Below are 16799 nucleotides of genomic sequence, written 5' to 3'. Positions count from 1 at the left end.
ATTAGTGCTGGATGTGGAGGGTTATTAGTGCTGTATGGAGGGTTATTAGTGAAAGATGTGGAGGGTTATTCGTGCTGTATGGAGGGTTAATAGTGCCGGATGTGGAGGGTGATTTGTGCAGTGTATGGCGGGTTATTAGTGCTGAATGTGGAGGGTTATTAGTACTGAGCATGGAGGGTTATTAGTGCTGAGTATGGAGGGTTATTAGTGACAAATATGGACGATTGTTAGATGATGAAGATGATGATGATGATGATGATGGTTCTCCCTACAGTCTCCGCTCTGCTGCACTGCTTCCTGTTGGCAGATTTAATCCAATCAGCTCCCACCATCTCGCCGTCCGACTTGTCGTTGGCGCTCAGAGCGGCGGCCGATCGAGCGAAGACGCTGGTGGAGAAAATCCTGAGAGACGTCCCCGCTGCGCACGCCGCCACCGTCTCCATCGAGGTAAATGAGGCGCGTGATTGGCTGCTGCTGCGGCTCAAGTCCTATTGGCTGTTGTTCGTCTTCATGTGTTGATTACTTCTCCCTGGTCTCCTCAGGGTTTAACCCCCGACTCCGCCCACACGACACACCTGCAGATGATGGTGACATCACTGGGCATCCCCGCCGCCCCCGTCCTCAAGCCGCCGTCTGAGCACTTCACGCTGGTCAGTTCTTTATGTTCTTCAGGAGGTTCTCTAGGTTCCTGTAATCCCGTCAGAGGTTCTAGTGGTAGCATGAACAGAACTTAATCTGTGTGTCGCCTCCTGCAGGATGTCTGTGTGAGCCGCATGTCCGCCGGCTGCCGGCTGTACCAAAGGCTGCTGGGAGCTTTAGCTGACCGGCTGACCGGACTGAGCGACCTGCAAGCCGACCTGAGAGACCTGCAGACACAACTCAGCAAGGTGACGCACACACCTGACACGATGTCACCGCAAGACCTCACCGCATGACCTCATTACATGACCTCACCGCATGACCTCACCGCATGACTTCACCGCATGACTTCACCGCAGGACTTCACCGCATGACCCCACCGCATGACCTCACCACATGATTTCATCGCATGACCTCACCGCATGACTTCAACGCATGACCCCACCGCATGACCTCATCTCATGACTTCACCGCATAATCCCACAGCATGACCTCACCGCATGATCTCACCGCATGATCTCACCGCATGATCTCACCGCATGATCTCACCGCATGACTTCAACGCATGACCCCACCGCATGACCTCATTGCATGACTTCATCGCATGACCTCACCGCATGACCTCACCGCATGACCTCACCGCTTGACTTCCCCGCATGACCCCACCGCAAGACTTCAACGCATGACCTCACCACATGACTTCACCGCATGACCTCACCACATGACTTCATCGCATGACCTCACCGCATGACCTCATTGCATGACTTCACCGCATAATCCCACAGCATGACCCCACCGCATGACCTACCGAATGACCTAACCGCATGACTTCACCGCATGACCCCACCACTTGACTTCCGCGCATGACCCCACCGCAGGACTTCAACGCATGACCTCACCACATGACTTCATCGCATGACCTCACCGCATGACTTCACCGCATGACTTCACCACATGACTTCCCCGCATGACCCCACCGCATGACCCCACCGCATGACTTCACCGCATGACTTCACCGCATGACCTCACCGCATGACTTAATCGCATGACCTCACCGCATGACTTCACCGCATGACTTCACCGCATGACCCCAACGCATGACTTCCCCGCATGACCCCACCGCATGACCCCACCGCATGACTTCACCGCATGACCCCACCGCATGACTTCACCGCATGACCCCACCGCATGACTTCACCGCATGACCCCACCGCATGACTTCACCGCATGACTTCACCGCATGACTTCACCGCATGACCTCATTACATGACCTCACCGCATGACCTCACCGCATGACTTCACCGCATGACTTCACCGCAGGACTTCACCGCATGACCCCACCGCATGACCTCACCACATGATTTCATCGCATGACCTCACCGCATGACTTCAACGCATGACCCCACCGCATGACCTCATCTCATGACTTCACCGCATAATCCCACAGCATGACCTCACCGCATGATCTCACCGCATGATCTCACCGCATGATCTCACCGCATGATCTCACCGCATGATCTCACCGCATGACTTCAACGCATGACCCCACCGCATGACCTCATTGCATGACTTCATCGCATGACCTCACCGCATGACCTCACCGCATGACCTCACCGCATGACCTCACCGCTTGACTTCCCCGCATGACCCCACCGCAAGACTTCAACGCATGACCTCACCACATGACTTCACCGCATGACCTCACCACATGACTTCATCGCATGACCTCACCGCATGACCTCATTGCATGACTTCACCGCATAATCCCACAGCATGACCCCACCGCATGACCTACCGAATGACCTAACCGCATGACTTCACCGCATGACCCCACCACTTGACTTCCCCGCATGACCCCACCGCAGGACTTCAACGCATGACCTCACCACATGACTTCATCGCATGACCTCACCGCATGACTTCACCGCATGACTTCACCACATGACTTCCCCGCATGACCCCACCGCATGACCCCACCGCATGACTTCACCGCATGACTTCACCGCATGACCTCACCGCATGACTTAATCGCATGACCTCACCGCATGACTTCACCGCATGACTTCACCGCATGACCCCAACGCATGACTTCCCCGCATGACCCCACCGCATGACCCCACCGCATGACTTCACCGCATGACCCCACCGCATGACTTCACCGCATGACCCCACCGCATGACTTCACCGCATGACCCCACCGCATGACTTCACCGCATGACTTCACCGCATGACTTCACCGCATGACCTCACCGCATGACCTCACCGCATGACCTCACCGCATGACTTCACCGCATGACCCCACCATATCTTTGCAGTTAATTTGCTTAAAAAAATGGAAAGTAAAGTAACTAGTAGTGAAGTTACTTTTCAAATGCAGTAACTAGTAAAGTAATCTAGTTACAATTTTCAGAAGTAACTAGCAACGTGTAACTAGTTAACTAGTTTTTTTTTTTTTAGTAACTACCCCAACACTGACCCCATCACATGACCCCATCACATGACCCCACTGACTGTGTTTGTGCTTCAGATGGAGGAGGCGGCTCAGCTCACCGTCGACGAGTCGGATCCGAAACAGAGCCTGGACCTGGCCTCCCGTCTCCACGGTAACTACGAGCGTCAGGTGGCGGCCCACCTGTCGCTGACGCAGCTCCGCTCCTTTAGTCACGACCTCATCCGTAGCCTCAGAGCCGTCGCCACCTACAGGCCCCGCCCTGCAGGTGCACGCTAAGCCCCGCACACGGGAACAAAATGGGGAAACGAAACAAAGCCGGCATCCAAAGGTCGTGACCTTTATGACCGACTGCCTGCGTCTCTCTGCAGTGCATCATGGGAGATATTTTATGAAGGTGTTCCTAAAAGAAAGATTTCCTACAAAGATGTTTCTTTTATTAATATGAATCTGTTCATCAAGCATCAGCCCTCCATCTGAGAACCACATCAAAATAAGGCAAGGAAGGAAGGCTAGGAATGAAGGAAATCTAAAACTAAAATGATGATGAGGATGATGATGAGGATGATGAGGATCTGGACTTGAAGCGGACAGAATAAAAGCTCAGTTCCTGATCTCTGGTCAGTGAAGAAGATTGACCTCCGAGTGAGACGTCCCTCTGCAGAGGTGATCTTTGAGAGGAATGTGGGCAAGCTTCAACTGAGAAAACTGATCTGAGGTCTGCAGGTCTGAACCCGTACGGCTGTCTTCAGTTCCTCATCCAGTCTGAATCCAGTCTCTAACACGAGTCACCGATCAGTTGGGATCCAGCGATCAATCAACTGTCACCCTATCGGCAGAAACTCTGATCATCCGTTCATTGTTTGAGACGATTTAAACCAAAATGTTTCTTTGAACTAAAGACGACACATTTTTCACTGTTTTCTGACCGAATAACTAATCAATAACCAATAGACTAAGAAAACACCAATAGACTAATCAAAAACTATCGACTAATCAATAACAAATCCAAATTGTTTTGACAATCTAAAAAAATCATGTGGAGGCTTTTATTGTGAAACAGCGACGATAAATGGTCAGAGCTGCTCCTCTTTATTTCAAATGATTTGTTTTTGTATATTCATATTTGTTAATATTTATGAATATGTATTAATATTTGTTTATATTTATTAATTATTGTTAATAGTTTTTACTATTTATTAATATTTCTCAGCTCATATTTCAGATGTTTAAATACAAATGTTGGTGACTCATTTTAAGTTATTTATTTATTTGTTATTTATGCTGAAATATTTATTTTTTCTGTAAAGATGTATTTGTCTGAATCATTTAATGTCAGCAGAGATTATGTCATTGTGTTCATTGTTATATATTTACTGTATTTATTTGTTTTGTTTGTCTTTTAATTCACTTTTATAATGAGATTCTTACAGCCAATCAGGAGCCTTTGTTTGTTTTCAATAATAAAAAACACTGTTTTGTTATTATTGTTGTTTGTTTGTTCACGTCTGCGTCTCGGGGTGCGTTCCATTCTGCTTCGCTCACTTGAGCATCATTTAGAGACGATGCAGACACCGTGTCATGTGACTGGAAACAGGAAATGTATTTATTTATTCCTGACCTGCTAGTAAGCTAACTAATCCGTCTCTAGAGCATGCTAGTTAGCTAGCTGGTCTCTAGAGCATGCTAGTTAGCTAACTAGTCCGTCTCTAGAGCAAGCAAGTTAGCTAGCTGGTCTCTAGAGCATGCTAGTTAGCTAACTAGTCCGTCTCTAGAGCATGCAAGTTAGCTAGCTGGTCTCTAGAGCATGCTAGTTAACCTTATCAGTCTTAAGAACCAAACTTGACAGAAACTCAGAAAATTCAGATATAAATTCTGAATACGGACCTGGTGCCCGGAACACCACAACAAACAGAATCTGCTGTTCTGTTTTCCAGGTTGGATGTGAAAGACTAAGAACAAGCCTTTCAAATGATTGATGATGAAATTAACTAACTAGTCCGTCTCTAGAGTATGCTAGTTAGCTAGCTAGTTCGTTTCTAGAGCATGCTAGTTAGCTAACTGATCTTTAGCGCTCCCTTCCGGCCCAGTGCTTTTATGCTCCACTGGTTCCAGAGGATGAACCTTCTGTGGTCCTGAGGAGGTTAGCAAAAAGCTAAGATAACTGTTCATCACCTTATGATTTGGAGTTAAAGAAAACTCCAAAAAGATTTTCACAGATTTATTTATTTAAATCATTTTGAGCTCAAAAGTCGCCGTCTGAAACAAACACTTGTTTAGTTTCTTCACCTGCTTTTTTTTTTTTTTTTTTACAATAAATCCCTTCCAGCTGTTCATCTGCGGAAACAACTTCCTGTTTCTCTTTCAAAATATTTCAATCAATTTATCAATCAATCAACGCAGAAACAGTTTTCTGCCTTGGTCTTTCTCCCCAGGTTGTCCTCTGTCCCCCTCTGGTTTTCCTCCCCCAAAGGTGTTCTGTTCCCCCGGTGATGGAGGTTAGTTGGTCAGATGTACAATGTTTGATGTCTCTTCTTTGTCTCTTTCTCTGCCCCCCCTCATGTCCATCATGTCCCTCATGTCCCTCATGTCCCCCCTCATGTCCCTCATGTCCCCCCTCATGTCCATCATGTCCCTCATGTCCCCTCTCATGTCCCCTCTCATGTCCCTCATGTCCCCCTCATGTCCCTCATGCCATCATGTCCCTTATGTCCCCCTCATGTCCCTCATGCCATCATGTCCCTTATGTCCCCCCTCATGTCCCTTATGTCACCCTCATGTCCCTCATGCCATCATGTCCCTTATGTCCCCCTTATGTCCCTCATGCCATCATGTCCTTTATGCCCCCTCATGTCCATCATGTCCCTTATGTCAACCTCATGTCCATCATGTCCTCCCTCATGTCCATCATGTCCCCCTCATGTCCATCATGTCCCCATCATGTCCATCATGTCCTCCTCATGTCCCCCCTCATGTCCCTCATGTCCCCTCATGTCCCTCATGTCCATCATGTCCCTCATGTCCCCCTCATGTCCCTCCTCATGTCCCCTCATGTCCATCATGTCCCTCATGTCCCCCCTCATGTCCATCATGTCCATCATGTCCCCATCATGTCCATCATGTCCCCCTCATGTCCCCCCTCATGTCCCCTCATGTCCCCTCATGTCCATCATGTCCCTCATGTCCCTCATGTCCCCCCTCATGTCCCCTCATGTGCATCATGTCCATCATGTCCCCCCTCATATGTCCCTCATGTCCCTCATGTCCATCATGTCCCTCATGTCCCCTCATGTCCATCATGTCCATCATGTACCCCCTCATATGTCCCTCATGTCCCTCATGTCCCTCATGTCCCCCTCATGTCCCCTCATGTCCATCATGTCCCTCATGTCCCCTCATGTCCATCATGTCCATCATGTACCCCCTCATATGTCCCTCATGTCCCTCATGTCCCTCATGTCCCCCCTCATGTCCCCTCATATGTCCATCATGTCCCTCATGTCCCTCATGTCCATCATGTCCATCATGTCCCCCCTCATGTCCCCTCATGTCCATCATGTCCCTCATGTCCCCCCTCATGTCCCCTCATGTCCATCATGTCCATCATGTCCCCCCTCATGTCCCCCCTCATGTCCCTCATGTCCATCATGTCCATCATGTCCCTCATGTCCCTCATCGTCAGTTCCTGCGATGTTCGTTGTCTCTTCTTCGTTGTTTGTCTTTCTGTCTCAGAGCTTTTCTTTCTTTCTCGGCTGCAGAGTGAAAATCTTTGATGCGACGCTTCAAAACATTGCGATCGGACGAATTGAGCATGCCCAGAGCCTGCAAGACGAGGACAGGGGTCTCAGTCTGATGTCTTATGAAACTTTAAATACAACGATCAGGTTTAGACAGAGGTCTCACTCTTATTGAACATTACATTTGAATACAAAAAGACACAATTATAGAATAAGTGAAGAAAAGAGAGTTTAGCCTCCTCTTCCTCACCTTCAGCTTGTTGCCGTCCATCTGCAGCAGCTGCTCTCCGTCCACGTCTCTCGCACTGAATTCTGGGACGTATTGCTCCATGTTGAGTCCTCTCAGCCAATCACTGACCTGCTGGGTCGTCCACAAGGACACCACACAGGACGGGTTCTCAAAGGGCTGAGGAAGAGGAGGAAGAACAAGGAGGAGGAAGAGGAAGATGAGGAAGAAGAAGAACAAGGAGGAGGAAGAGGAAGATGAGGAAGAAGAAGAACAAGGAGGAGGAAGAGGAAGAAGAAGAACAAAGAGGAGGAGGAGGAGGAGGAGGAGGAGGAAGAGGAGGAGGAGGAAGAGTAGGTGTGTGTGTGTGTGTGTGTGTGTGTGTATTACCTCATCAGAGGACTGGGACAGCGTGTGGTACGGGTGGGAGGATCTGGAGGAGGAGGAGTCAACAGGAGGAGAGGAAGAGGAGGAGGTGTGAGGAAGAGGAGGAGAGAACTCCTCACTGAGAGCCGATTCCTGTAGAACCAACACAGGAAGTAGTTATTGATTTCTTCTTCTTTTACATCCTGTTTGTGAACAAACTATAGTCTGATCAGATGTGATGATTTACAGAAGTAATGATTGACAGATGTGATGATTGACATATGTCATGATTGGTAGAAGTAATGATTGATAGAGCTTTAATGTGAAAAGAAACAACATGTGACTTGTGGAAACATTATGTGACTTGTATAAACATATGTGACTTGTAGAAATGTTATGTGACTTGTGGAAACATTATGTGACTTGTGGAAACATTATGTGACTTGTAGAAACAACCTGTGACTTGTAGAAACAACCTGTGACTTTTAGAAACATTATGTGACTTTTGGAAACATTATGTGACTTGTAGAAACAACATGTGACTTGTAGAAACATTATGTGACTTGTAGAAACAACATGTGACTTGTAGAAACATTATGTGACTTGTAGAAACAACATGTGACTTGTAGAAACAACATGTGACTTGCTGAAACATTATGTGACTTGTAGAAACAACATGTGACTTGTAGAAACAACATGTGACTTGTAGAAACAACATGTGACTTGCTGAAACATTATGTGACTTGTAGAAACAACATGTGACTTGTAGAAACAACATGTGACTTGTAGAAACACTATGTGACTTGTATACACATTATGTGACTTGTGGAAACATTATGTGACTTGTAGAAACATTATGTGACTTGTAGAAACAACATGTGACTTGCTGAAACATTATGTGACTTGTAGAAACAACATGTGACTTGTAGAAACAACATGTGACTTGTAGAAACGCTGTGTGACTTGTATACGCATTATGTGACTTGTGGAAACATTTTGTAACTTGTAGAAACAACATGTGACTTGTAGAAACATTATGTGACTTGTAGAAACATTATGTGACTTGTAGAAACATTGTGTGACTTGTGGAAACATTATGTGACTTGTAGAAACAACCTGTGACTTGTAGAAACATTATGTGACTTGTAGAAACAACCTGTGACTTGTAGAAACATTATGTGACTTGTGGAAACATTGTGTGACTTGTGGAAACAGTATGTGACTTGTAGAAACATTTTGTGACTTGTAGAACCAAACTGTGACTTTTAGAAACATTATGTGACTTGTGGAAACATTATGTGACTTGTAGAAACAACCTGTGACTTGCTGAAACATTATGTGGCTTGTAGAAACATTATGTGACTTGTGGAGACATTATGTGACTTGTATAAACAACCTGTAACTTGAATAAACATTATGTGACTTGTATGAACAACCTGTGATTTGTATAAACATTATGTGACTTGTAGAAACATTATGTGACTTGTATAAACAACCTGTGACTTGTAGAAACATTATGTGACTTGTATAAACAACCTGTGACTTGTAGAAACATTATGTGACTTGTATAAACAACCTGTGACTTGTAGAAACATTATGTGACTTATATAAACATTATGTGACTTGTCTAAACATTATGTGACTTGTATAAACAACCTGTGACTTGTAGAAACAATATGTGACTTGTGGAAACATTATGTGACTTGTGGAAACATTATGTGACTTGTAGAAACAACCTGTGACTTGTATAAACATTATGTGACTTGTAGAAACATTATGTGACTTGTGGAGACATTATGTGACTTGTAGAAACAACCTGTGATTTGTATAAACATTATGTGACTTGTAGAAACACTATGTGACTTGTGGAGACATTATGTGACTTGTAGAAACATTATGTGACTTGTAGAAACATTATGTGACTTTTGGAGACATTATGTGACTTGTAGAAACATTATGTGACTTGTAGAAACAACCTGTGACTTGTAGAAACAACCTGTGACTTGTAGAAACATTATGTGACTTGTAGAAACATTATGTGACTTGTAGAAACATTATGTGACTTGTAGAAACATTATGTGACTTTTGGAGACATTATGTGACTTGTAGAAACAACCTGTGACTTGTAGAAACATTATGTGACTTGTAGAAACATTATGTGACTTGTAGAAACATTATGTGACTTTTGGAGACATTATGTGACTTGTAGAAACAACCTGTGACTTGTAGAAACATTATGTGACTTGTAGAAACATTATGTGACTTGTAGAAACATTATGTGACTTGTAGAAACATTATGTGACTTTTGGAGACATTATGTGACTTGTAGAAACAACCTGTGACTTGTAGAAACATTATGTGACTTGTAGAAACATTATGTGACTTTTGGAGACATTATGTGACTTGTAGAAACAACCTGTGACTTGTAGAAACATTATGTGACTTGTAGAAACATTATGTGACTTGTAGAAACAACATGTGACTTGTAGTAATTAAGTAACATGGTGGTTAGTTAGTTAGTGGTCTTGTACCTGGGAGTGAGACTTGCGGGCCCTCGGGGAGCCGGCTTTGGGGTGACCGGCTTTGGGGGGACCGGCTTTGGGGGAGGCGGCTTTGGGGGGGCCGGCTTTGGGGGAGGCGGGTGGCGTCCCGGAGGAGGAGAGCGACCCCCGTCCTTCAGTGAACCAAGAGAACGGAACGAAGGACCCCGAGGACCGAGATGGACTCTCAGACGGCTCCCTGAGGACAGAGGACCAGGTGAGGACACGGAGACCACATGTGTGTATATTGTTGTTTTTTATTGTTGTTTATTGTTTACTGCGAGGACCCACCGGCTGCCCACGGAGAGCCGGTTGGACTTGTCTTTCCGCACTCGGATGTAGGACCGTCTGAGCGTCACCCTAAGAGACAGGGAACCTACTGAGCAAACTGGACAAAGGCTGCTGGAGGAACCGGGTTCATCTCACTTCCTGTCCAGAAGGACCCCGGTGGCCGAATATGAAACTACACCGGGAATACAGTGTCTGCTGGAAATCATAATAATTCCAGAAGACACTGTTGTTCATCCAATATTCTCTTTGAATAGAGGGAGTACTTCTGCAATGGAGAGTGTTGCATTGTGGGTTGTTTCTAGCTTGATGCTAGGCTAGCTCTTCAGGTCTGTTGAGCTAATCGGAGGGTGAGCTGTTGAGAGTCTAAACTATCAGACATGTTTAATTTATTCTATGTTTTTTTGTTTTGACTCAACAGTGAAGTTCAATGAAGGGAACATTGTCAACAACTAATAGGAGCGCTCTGTGTGTGTGTGTGTGTGTGTGTGTGTGTGTGTGTGTGTGTGTGTGTGTGTGTGTGTGTCTCACCCGAGGTCCAGGAAACGTCTCTTAGTTTTCTTGTCGAAGACGACAGTCGGACTTCCGGAATCAGCTGGACTCGTGTCTCGACTCGAATCAGAAACCAACACTGACACACACACACACACACACACACACACACACACACACACACACACACACATACACACACACATACACACACACATACACACACACACACACACACACACACACACACACACACACACACACACACACACACACTGTCATAGACGTGTGTATCAACAGGTGTGTTTCCAGGTGAGAGGACTGACCTGTTCGCCCTCATCTAGAAAGGTGTGTCTCAGGTGTGTGTTTCAGGTGTGTCTCAGGTGTGTGTGTGTCTCAGGTGTGTTTCAGGTGTGTCTCAGGTGTGTGTCTCATGTGTGTCTTAGTTGGGTCTCAGGTGTGTTTCAGGTGTGTCTCAGGTGTATCTCAAGTGCGTCTGAGGTGTGTCTCAAGTGTGTTTCAGGTGTGTCTCAGGTTTGTGTTTCAGGTGTGTCTCAGGTGTATCTCAAGTGTGTCTCAGGTGTGTCTCAGGTGTGTGTTTCAGGTGTGTCTCAGGTGTGTTTCAGGTGTGTGTTTCAGGTGTGTGTTTCAGGTATGTTTCAGGTGTGTCTCATGTGTGTCTTAGTTGGGTCTCAGGTGTGTTTCAGGTGTGTCTCAGGTGTATCTCAAGTGTGTCTCAGGTGTGTCTCAGCTGTGTCTCAGGCGTGTGTTTCAGCTGTGTCTCAGGCGTGTGTTTCAGGTGTGTCTCAGGTGTTTACCTTCGCTGTCTGGCCTCCTGCTCCTCCTCATGTAGACCCGGGAGCAGTCGGATCTGGGGCAGGATCGTGAGGGTGAGCTGCTAGGAGTCACAAGGGCCTCCTGAGACGTGGTATTGGTCAGCTGACGATACCGCCCCCGCGGGGGGGCAGCCAATGAGGCTCCTTCATCCTCCGGAGAGCGACGCACCTGAGAAGCCAAAGTGAAGAGAGTTGTGGTTAGCGAGCGGCGGGGTTAGTGAGCGGCAGGGTTAGCGAGCGGCGGGGTTAGCGAGGTTAGCGAGTTTGGCGCGGTTAGCGAGGTTGGCGAGCATAGCAAGGTTGGCGAGCGGCACGGTTTAGTGTGAACGTGACCTTCTTCTCCTTCAATCACAGGAGCTGAGCTCTGATTGGTCTCACCAGAGAGGAGTCGAAAGAGAAGGTGGGGCTTCGAGCCGACAGCAGCGAATCAGGGGAGGGGGAGGAGCCTCGCATGGCCAGGTGGAGAGGTGAGCGGGCGGAGTGTAACGGATTGTCCTGATAACACACACACACACACACACACACACGCACACACACACACACACACACACACACACACACACACACACACACACACACACACACACACACACACACACAGACAGACAGACAGACAGACAGACAGACAGACAGAGTTGTATGATGTCACAGTGATCGCATCAAACTGGAGGAGGAGCTTAAGAGATGTGGCTGTTTACCTGTAAAAAAAATGCAGTGTATATATATAATAACGCAGTACACGTTGTACTTGTACACTCTGGGTACTCTGACCTTCATCTCCAGACTGTCGTCGCCCTCCGTGGAGCTCACGCTGTCTCTGTAGCGGGACCTGGAGGGGCGGGACCTCCGGGCTTTGACGGACAGCTGGGCACGGCCCTTCTGGATGCTGTTGTCCAATAGCTCCGTCTCCGGGACCTCGTTCAGGTCTGAAACACCACGCACAGCATTGTGGGGGATGAACCCCGTTATTGATCCGCTCCGATCCGCTCCGATCGGTACGAGCGCTAAGCTGATAAACGTTTACAGGTGAGGTCAGAGGTCACAACCCACGGTGTCACATGACCAGAGGAGGTGTATGTGTGTGTGTGTGTGTGTGTGTGTGTGTGTGTGTGTGTGGACTCACCAAACACGTTGTCTGTATCTTCAGACATCATGACTCAGTTCTTGTTCAGAGACAGAAAATGCCAGAATGAACAACCTTAAAGAACCCTAAAGAACCTTATAGAACGTTAAATATTTCTAAAGAACTGTAAAGAACCTTAACTAACTCTGAAGAACCTTAAAGAACTCTAAAGAACCCTTAACAACTATACAGAACCTTAAAGACAGAAAAATGCAGTAAAATAAAGGAATACCATGTAGCTGAGAGAGAGAGAGGTATAGAGCGAATAGGAGAGAGGGAGGTGTGGAGAAGTGGGCATGAAACCCAGGAGGAAGGCCATCTGCTGCTTCACCCTGTGGACTCTGTGTGAGCTGAGAACAGATGACACTGTGGGCATCCAAGGCAAAGTGGTCTTGGGGAGGGAAGACAGAGCGATTCCCTGACCCTTGATGGATTGGGTAGAAAGGAGTTGTCGGTCCACATCCGGAAAAAAGGAAACCGGGGTCCTCTTCTGGAGCCAGGTCTAAGCCACGAGCCGGTTTTCCACAGGGACGGGCATTAGGGTGAGGTGCCAAGCGAACTAGGTGGCAGGCAAAGGCAGGTGTGTCGACCCCTGGCATCTCAGACTGGCTCTCTGGATGTGGAAGGTCACCTCTCCGTAGGAGAAGGAACCGGAGCTGGTGCTGGTGCTGGAGATGCAGCGGTATCAACTAAAGATTTTTGGCCAGAAGGGCTGCAGTTGCAAAAACCCAGGAGGAGTTTGGGGAGACTATGGAGAAGGTCTTTTGTTGCAACTCGAGCAAGTTCTGACAACCCGTTGTATCTGTTGGAGGGCTCTTGGGAGTTTGCCCATCCAGTCTACATGTGTTGGTGGACTGAGAAGGACTCTGACTTTGTCCCCAGGGGAGTCTGTTGGGGGTACTGCAGGAATAGAAGATAGCTGGGTTGTTGCAATGAGCCATCCGGTCCTCGTATGACGAAAGTGAGAGCTGTGTCCCGATACAGTCAAACTTTAGCGTCGTCTGTTGATATTAAATTATTGTCATAGTGCATACATACATGAAATGTATTCTCTGCATTTGACCCGTCCTTTGGGGTGCAGTGGGCTGCCAGGGGAGCAATTTAGGGTTGAGTGTTCAGAGACATTTCGACATGTGAACTATGGGGAGACTGGAAATGGAACCGGCGACCATGTTTTTACGGGACGACCGCTCATCCCCATGAGCTACAGCCACCCTTATGCCTTGTATCATGATATACTTTGTGTAGGAGCAGTCAGTAAATCAACGTGCATTCTCTCGTAGTGTCACTTCAATACTTATTTTTATTGCATACCAGCAACAGAAAAATAAATGAAACTTATCTTAAACAGAAAACTTGCTTTGTTTCGAAATACGATTGAAAAATAGTTTGCCCTTCCGCTCTCTAGCCAAACACACCTGGCTGTACTCAGGTGACGTCTACATATAGAGTTAACGCCCCCGGTCATCATCATTGCATCATCGTCATCATAATCATTTCAGCAATATCATGTCAATGTGATCAACAGTATTTCATTATGCTCAGCACAATTTGATGTATGGGCGGTAGCATGATTATAAGTTACTCACATGGATAGGATATGGTATAGGTAAAACACAAATCCGTGTAATGGTTTCAACACCTTGTATCGTGATACATATTGTATCGTGATATACATTGTATCGTGATTCATCTTGCATCGTGATATATATATATATATTGTATCGTGATATGTCTTGCATCGTGATTTATCTTTTATCGTAATATATCTTGTATCGTGATATATATGTATCGTGATATATCTTGTATCGTGATAAATGTTGTACGTAATATATGTTGTATCGTGATATATCTTGTATCGTGATATATCTTGATATATATTGTATTGTGATATATCTTGTTTTGTGATATATCTTGTATCGTGATAAATGTTGTACGTAATGTATGTTGTATCGTGATATATATTGTATATTGTATCGTGATATACATGTTATCGTGATATACATTGTATCCTGTATCGTGATATATCTTGCATCATGATGTATCTTGATATATCTTGTTTTGTGATATATCTTGTATCGTGATATATATTCTCTATTGTATCGTGATATATATTGTATTGTGATTTATCTTGCATCATGATTTATCTTTTATCGTAATATATCTTGTATCGTGATATATGTGTATCGTGATATATCTCGCATCGTCATGTATCTTGTATTTTGCATTGTGATATATTATGTATCATGTTATATGTTGTATGTTGTTACATCGTGTATATTCTCATATTTTGAAACTTGTTGTCTTGTTTTGTTTTGTTATATCTTGTTGTGTCGGGTGCGTCAATTATTTTAGTTTCCAATAGCTATTGTGTAGCATTCCATCAATTCCAAGGCTAATATTTGTGTAATGTTTTGTGTTGTCATGTTGCCACATCTTTGTTTTGTGTTAAATTGTTAGATCTAATGTCTCACAAATGTTTTGTCTTCTTTTGTCTCATGTCCTGTTTCCGTGTTATTTTTATGGAGTCTTTTAATTTACTGTCATGTCTCATATCACAACATGACTTCTATCGTACACTGCTGTCTAATAGAATATCACGTCTTATAGTGTTGTGGTGTTTCATATCTTGTTGGTCTTCATTTAATGTGGGGCGTCATGATGTTTTGTTGCTCTAAACTCAGCTACATTCACAGCTTCTGAGCACAGAGACGTGTAGTGAACATGAGATTGATCTGTTAACTGCTTCTCAGACTGGGTGGAGATGGACACACACACACACACACACACACACACACACACACACTGATCTAATGAGACAAACACATTAATATTCCCATGAGACTAAAGCTCCAACAGGAAAACGCAGCGTCAGACCAGGAAGATGTTTGACAGGAGAAAAGACATGAAAAGATGGAGGATGAAAAACAGATTGAACGAGTGATGATAGAGATGCACAGGCAGAGAAAACAGAGAGAGAGAGAGGACAAATTACCACAGAGATAGAGAAGAGGAGGCAGAAGAGCTGGAATAACAGCAAGGTAAAAAAAACACCAACAAACAGATAAACTCACCTTCCTCTCTCTCTGACGGTGGTCATGGCACGTCACCCTCTCCTCCCTCCCTCTCCCTGCCTCCCTCTCTCTCTCTCTCTCTCTCTCTCTCTCTCTCTCTCTCTCTCTCTCTGCCTCCACCACCAGCCGGCTAGCGAGGACTGTGACTCCCAGGGTTCCACGGGGCTTCGCTCCAGGCCAGACGACGGTCCGGGCTGCGGTCGGAGGACTGTGGGCGCTGTAGTTTCCTCCAGCGAGACTGTCAGGCTGCTCAATGCTGGCTCACCACTACTCAGCAGAATACTGCAGCACCGAGGACAGCTGAGGAGGAGGATGGGAGGAGGAGGAGGAGGGGGAGGAGGAGCTGGAGGAGGGGCAGGAGGAGGGGGAGGAGGAGGAGGAGGAGGAGCTGGAGCAGGTTGCCCAGGGTGAGAGGTGCCGGGCGGGGGGATCGAGCCAGAGCCGGCCTTCTTGGAGGCGGTGGGAGGGTCCTGGAAAGGACTCCATGGTTCTCCTGGGAGACCTCAACACTCACGTGGGCAACCACAAAGAAACTTGGCGGGGGTGATTGGGAGGAACGGCTTGCCCGATCTGAACCCGAGCGTTGTTTTGTTATTGGACTTCTGTTCTAGCCACAGATTTTCCATAACGAACACCATGTTGGAGCATAAGGTGGCTCATAAGTGGACCTGGCACCAGAACGCCTCAGGCCGGAGATCAATGATCGACTTTGTAATCGTATCATCTGATCTGCTGCCGTATGTCTTGGACATTCGGGTGAAGAGAGGAGCAGAGCCGGAGCCGGCTGGAAAGACCTGGCAAGCCCAAATGTGTAGTGAGGGTGAACTGGGAACATCTGGCGGAGGATCCTGTCCGGGAGGTCCTCAACTCCACGTGAGGATGGTGATGGTGATGGTGGTGGCCATGGTGATGGTGATGGTGCACCACTGAGTCAATGCAGCCAGAGGGCGCTGTTTGTCTGCTTAGAGAGCTGCAGGTCTGACTTCTACTTTCCAACAGGAAACAGTCAGACAGGAGGGGGAGGGGGAG

The 16799-nt window shown here is 46.5% G+C and overlaps 2 protein-coding genes across 2 annotated transcripts; one reads left to right on the top strand and one right to left on the bottom strand.

The window, feature by feature from the left end:
- Positions 1 to 234: 234 nt before the first annotated feature.
- Positions 235 to 3367, top strand: csf3b (colony stimulating factor 3 (granulocyte) b; the record flags this gene model as incomplete). The annotated part of the gene is made up of 4 exons (XM_079232910.1): positions 235 to 447; positions 543 to 650; positions 756 to 887; positions 3167 to 3367. The coding sequence occupies 4 exons, from the start codon at positions 235 to 237 to the stop codon at positions 3365 to 3367; spliced, it is 654 nt and encodes a 217-aa protein (XP_079089036.1).
- Positions 3368 to 6766: 3399 nt separating this feature from the next.
- Positions 6767 to 12724, bottom strand: samd14 (sterile alpha motif domain containing 14; the record flags this gene model as incomplete). The annotated part of the gene is made up of 10 exons (XM_079232909.1): positions 6767 to 6910; positions 7076 to 7231; positions 7442 to 7570; positions 9949 to 10156; positions 10249 to 10317; positions 10777 to 10876; positions 11556 to 11742; positions 11952 to 12068; positions 12345 to 12499; positions 12697 to 12724. The coding sequence occupies 10 exons, from the start codon at positions 12722 to 12724 to the stop codon at positions 6767 to 6769; spliced, it is 1293 nt and encodes a 430-aa protein (XP_079089035.1).
- Between the last annotated feature and the right edge of the window lie 4075 nt (positions 12725 to 16799).

The sequence above is a fragment of the Taurulus bubalis genome (assembly GCF_910589615.1).
Source record: "Taurulus bubalis genome assembly, chromosome: 17".
NCBI lineage: Eukaryota > Metazoa > Chordata > Actinopteri > Perciformes > Cottidae > Taurulus > Taurulus bubalis.
This window is presented reverse-complemented; position numbering and strand designations above follow the sequence as displayed.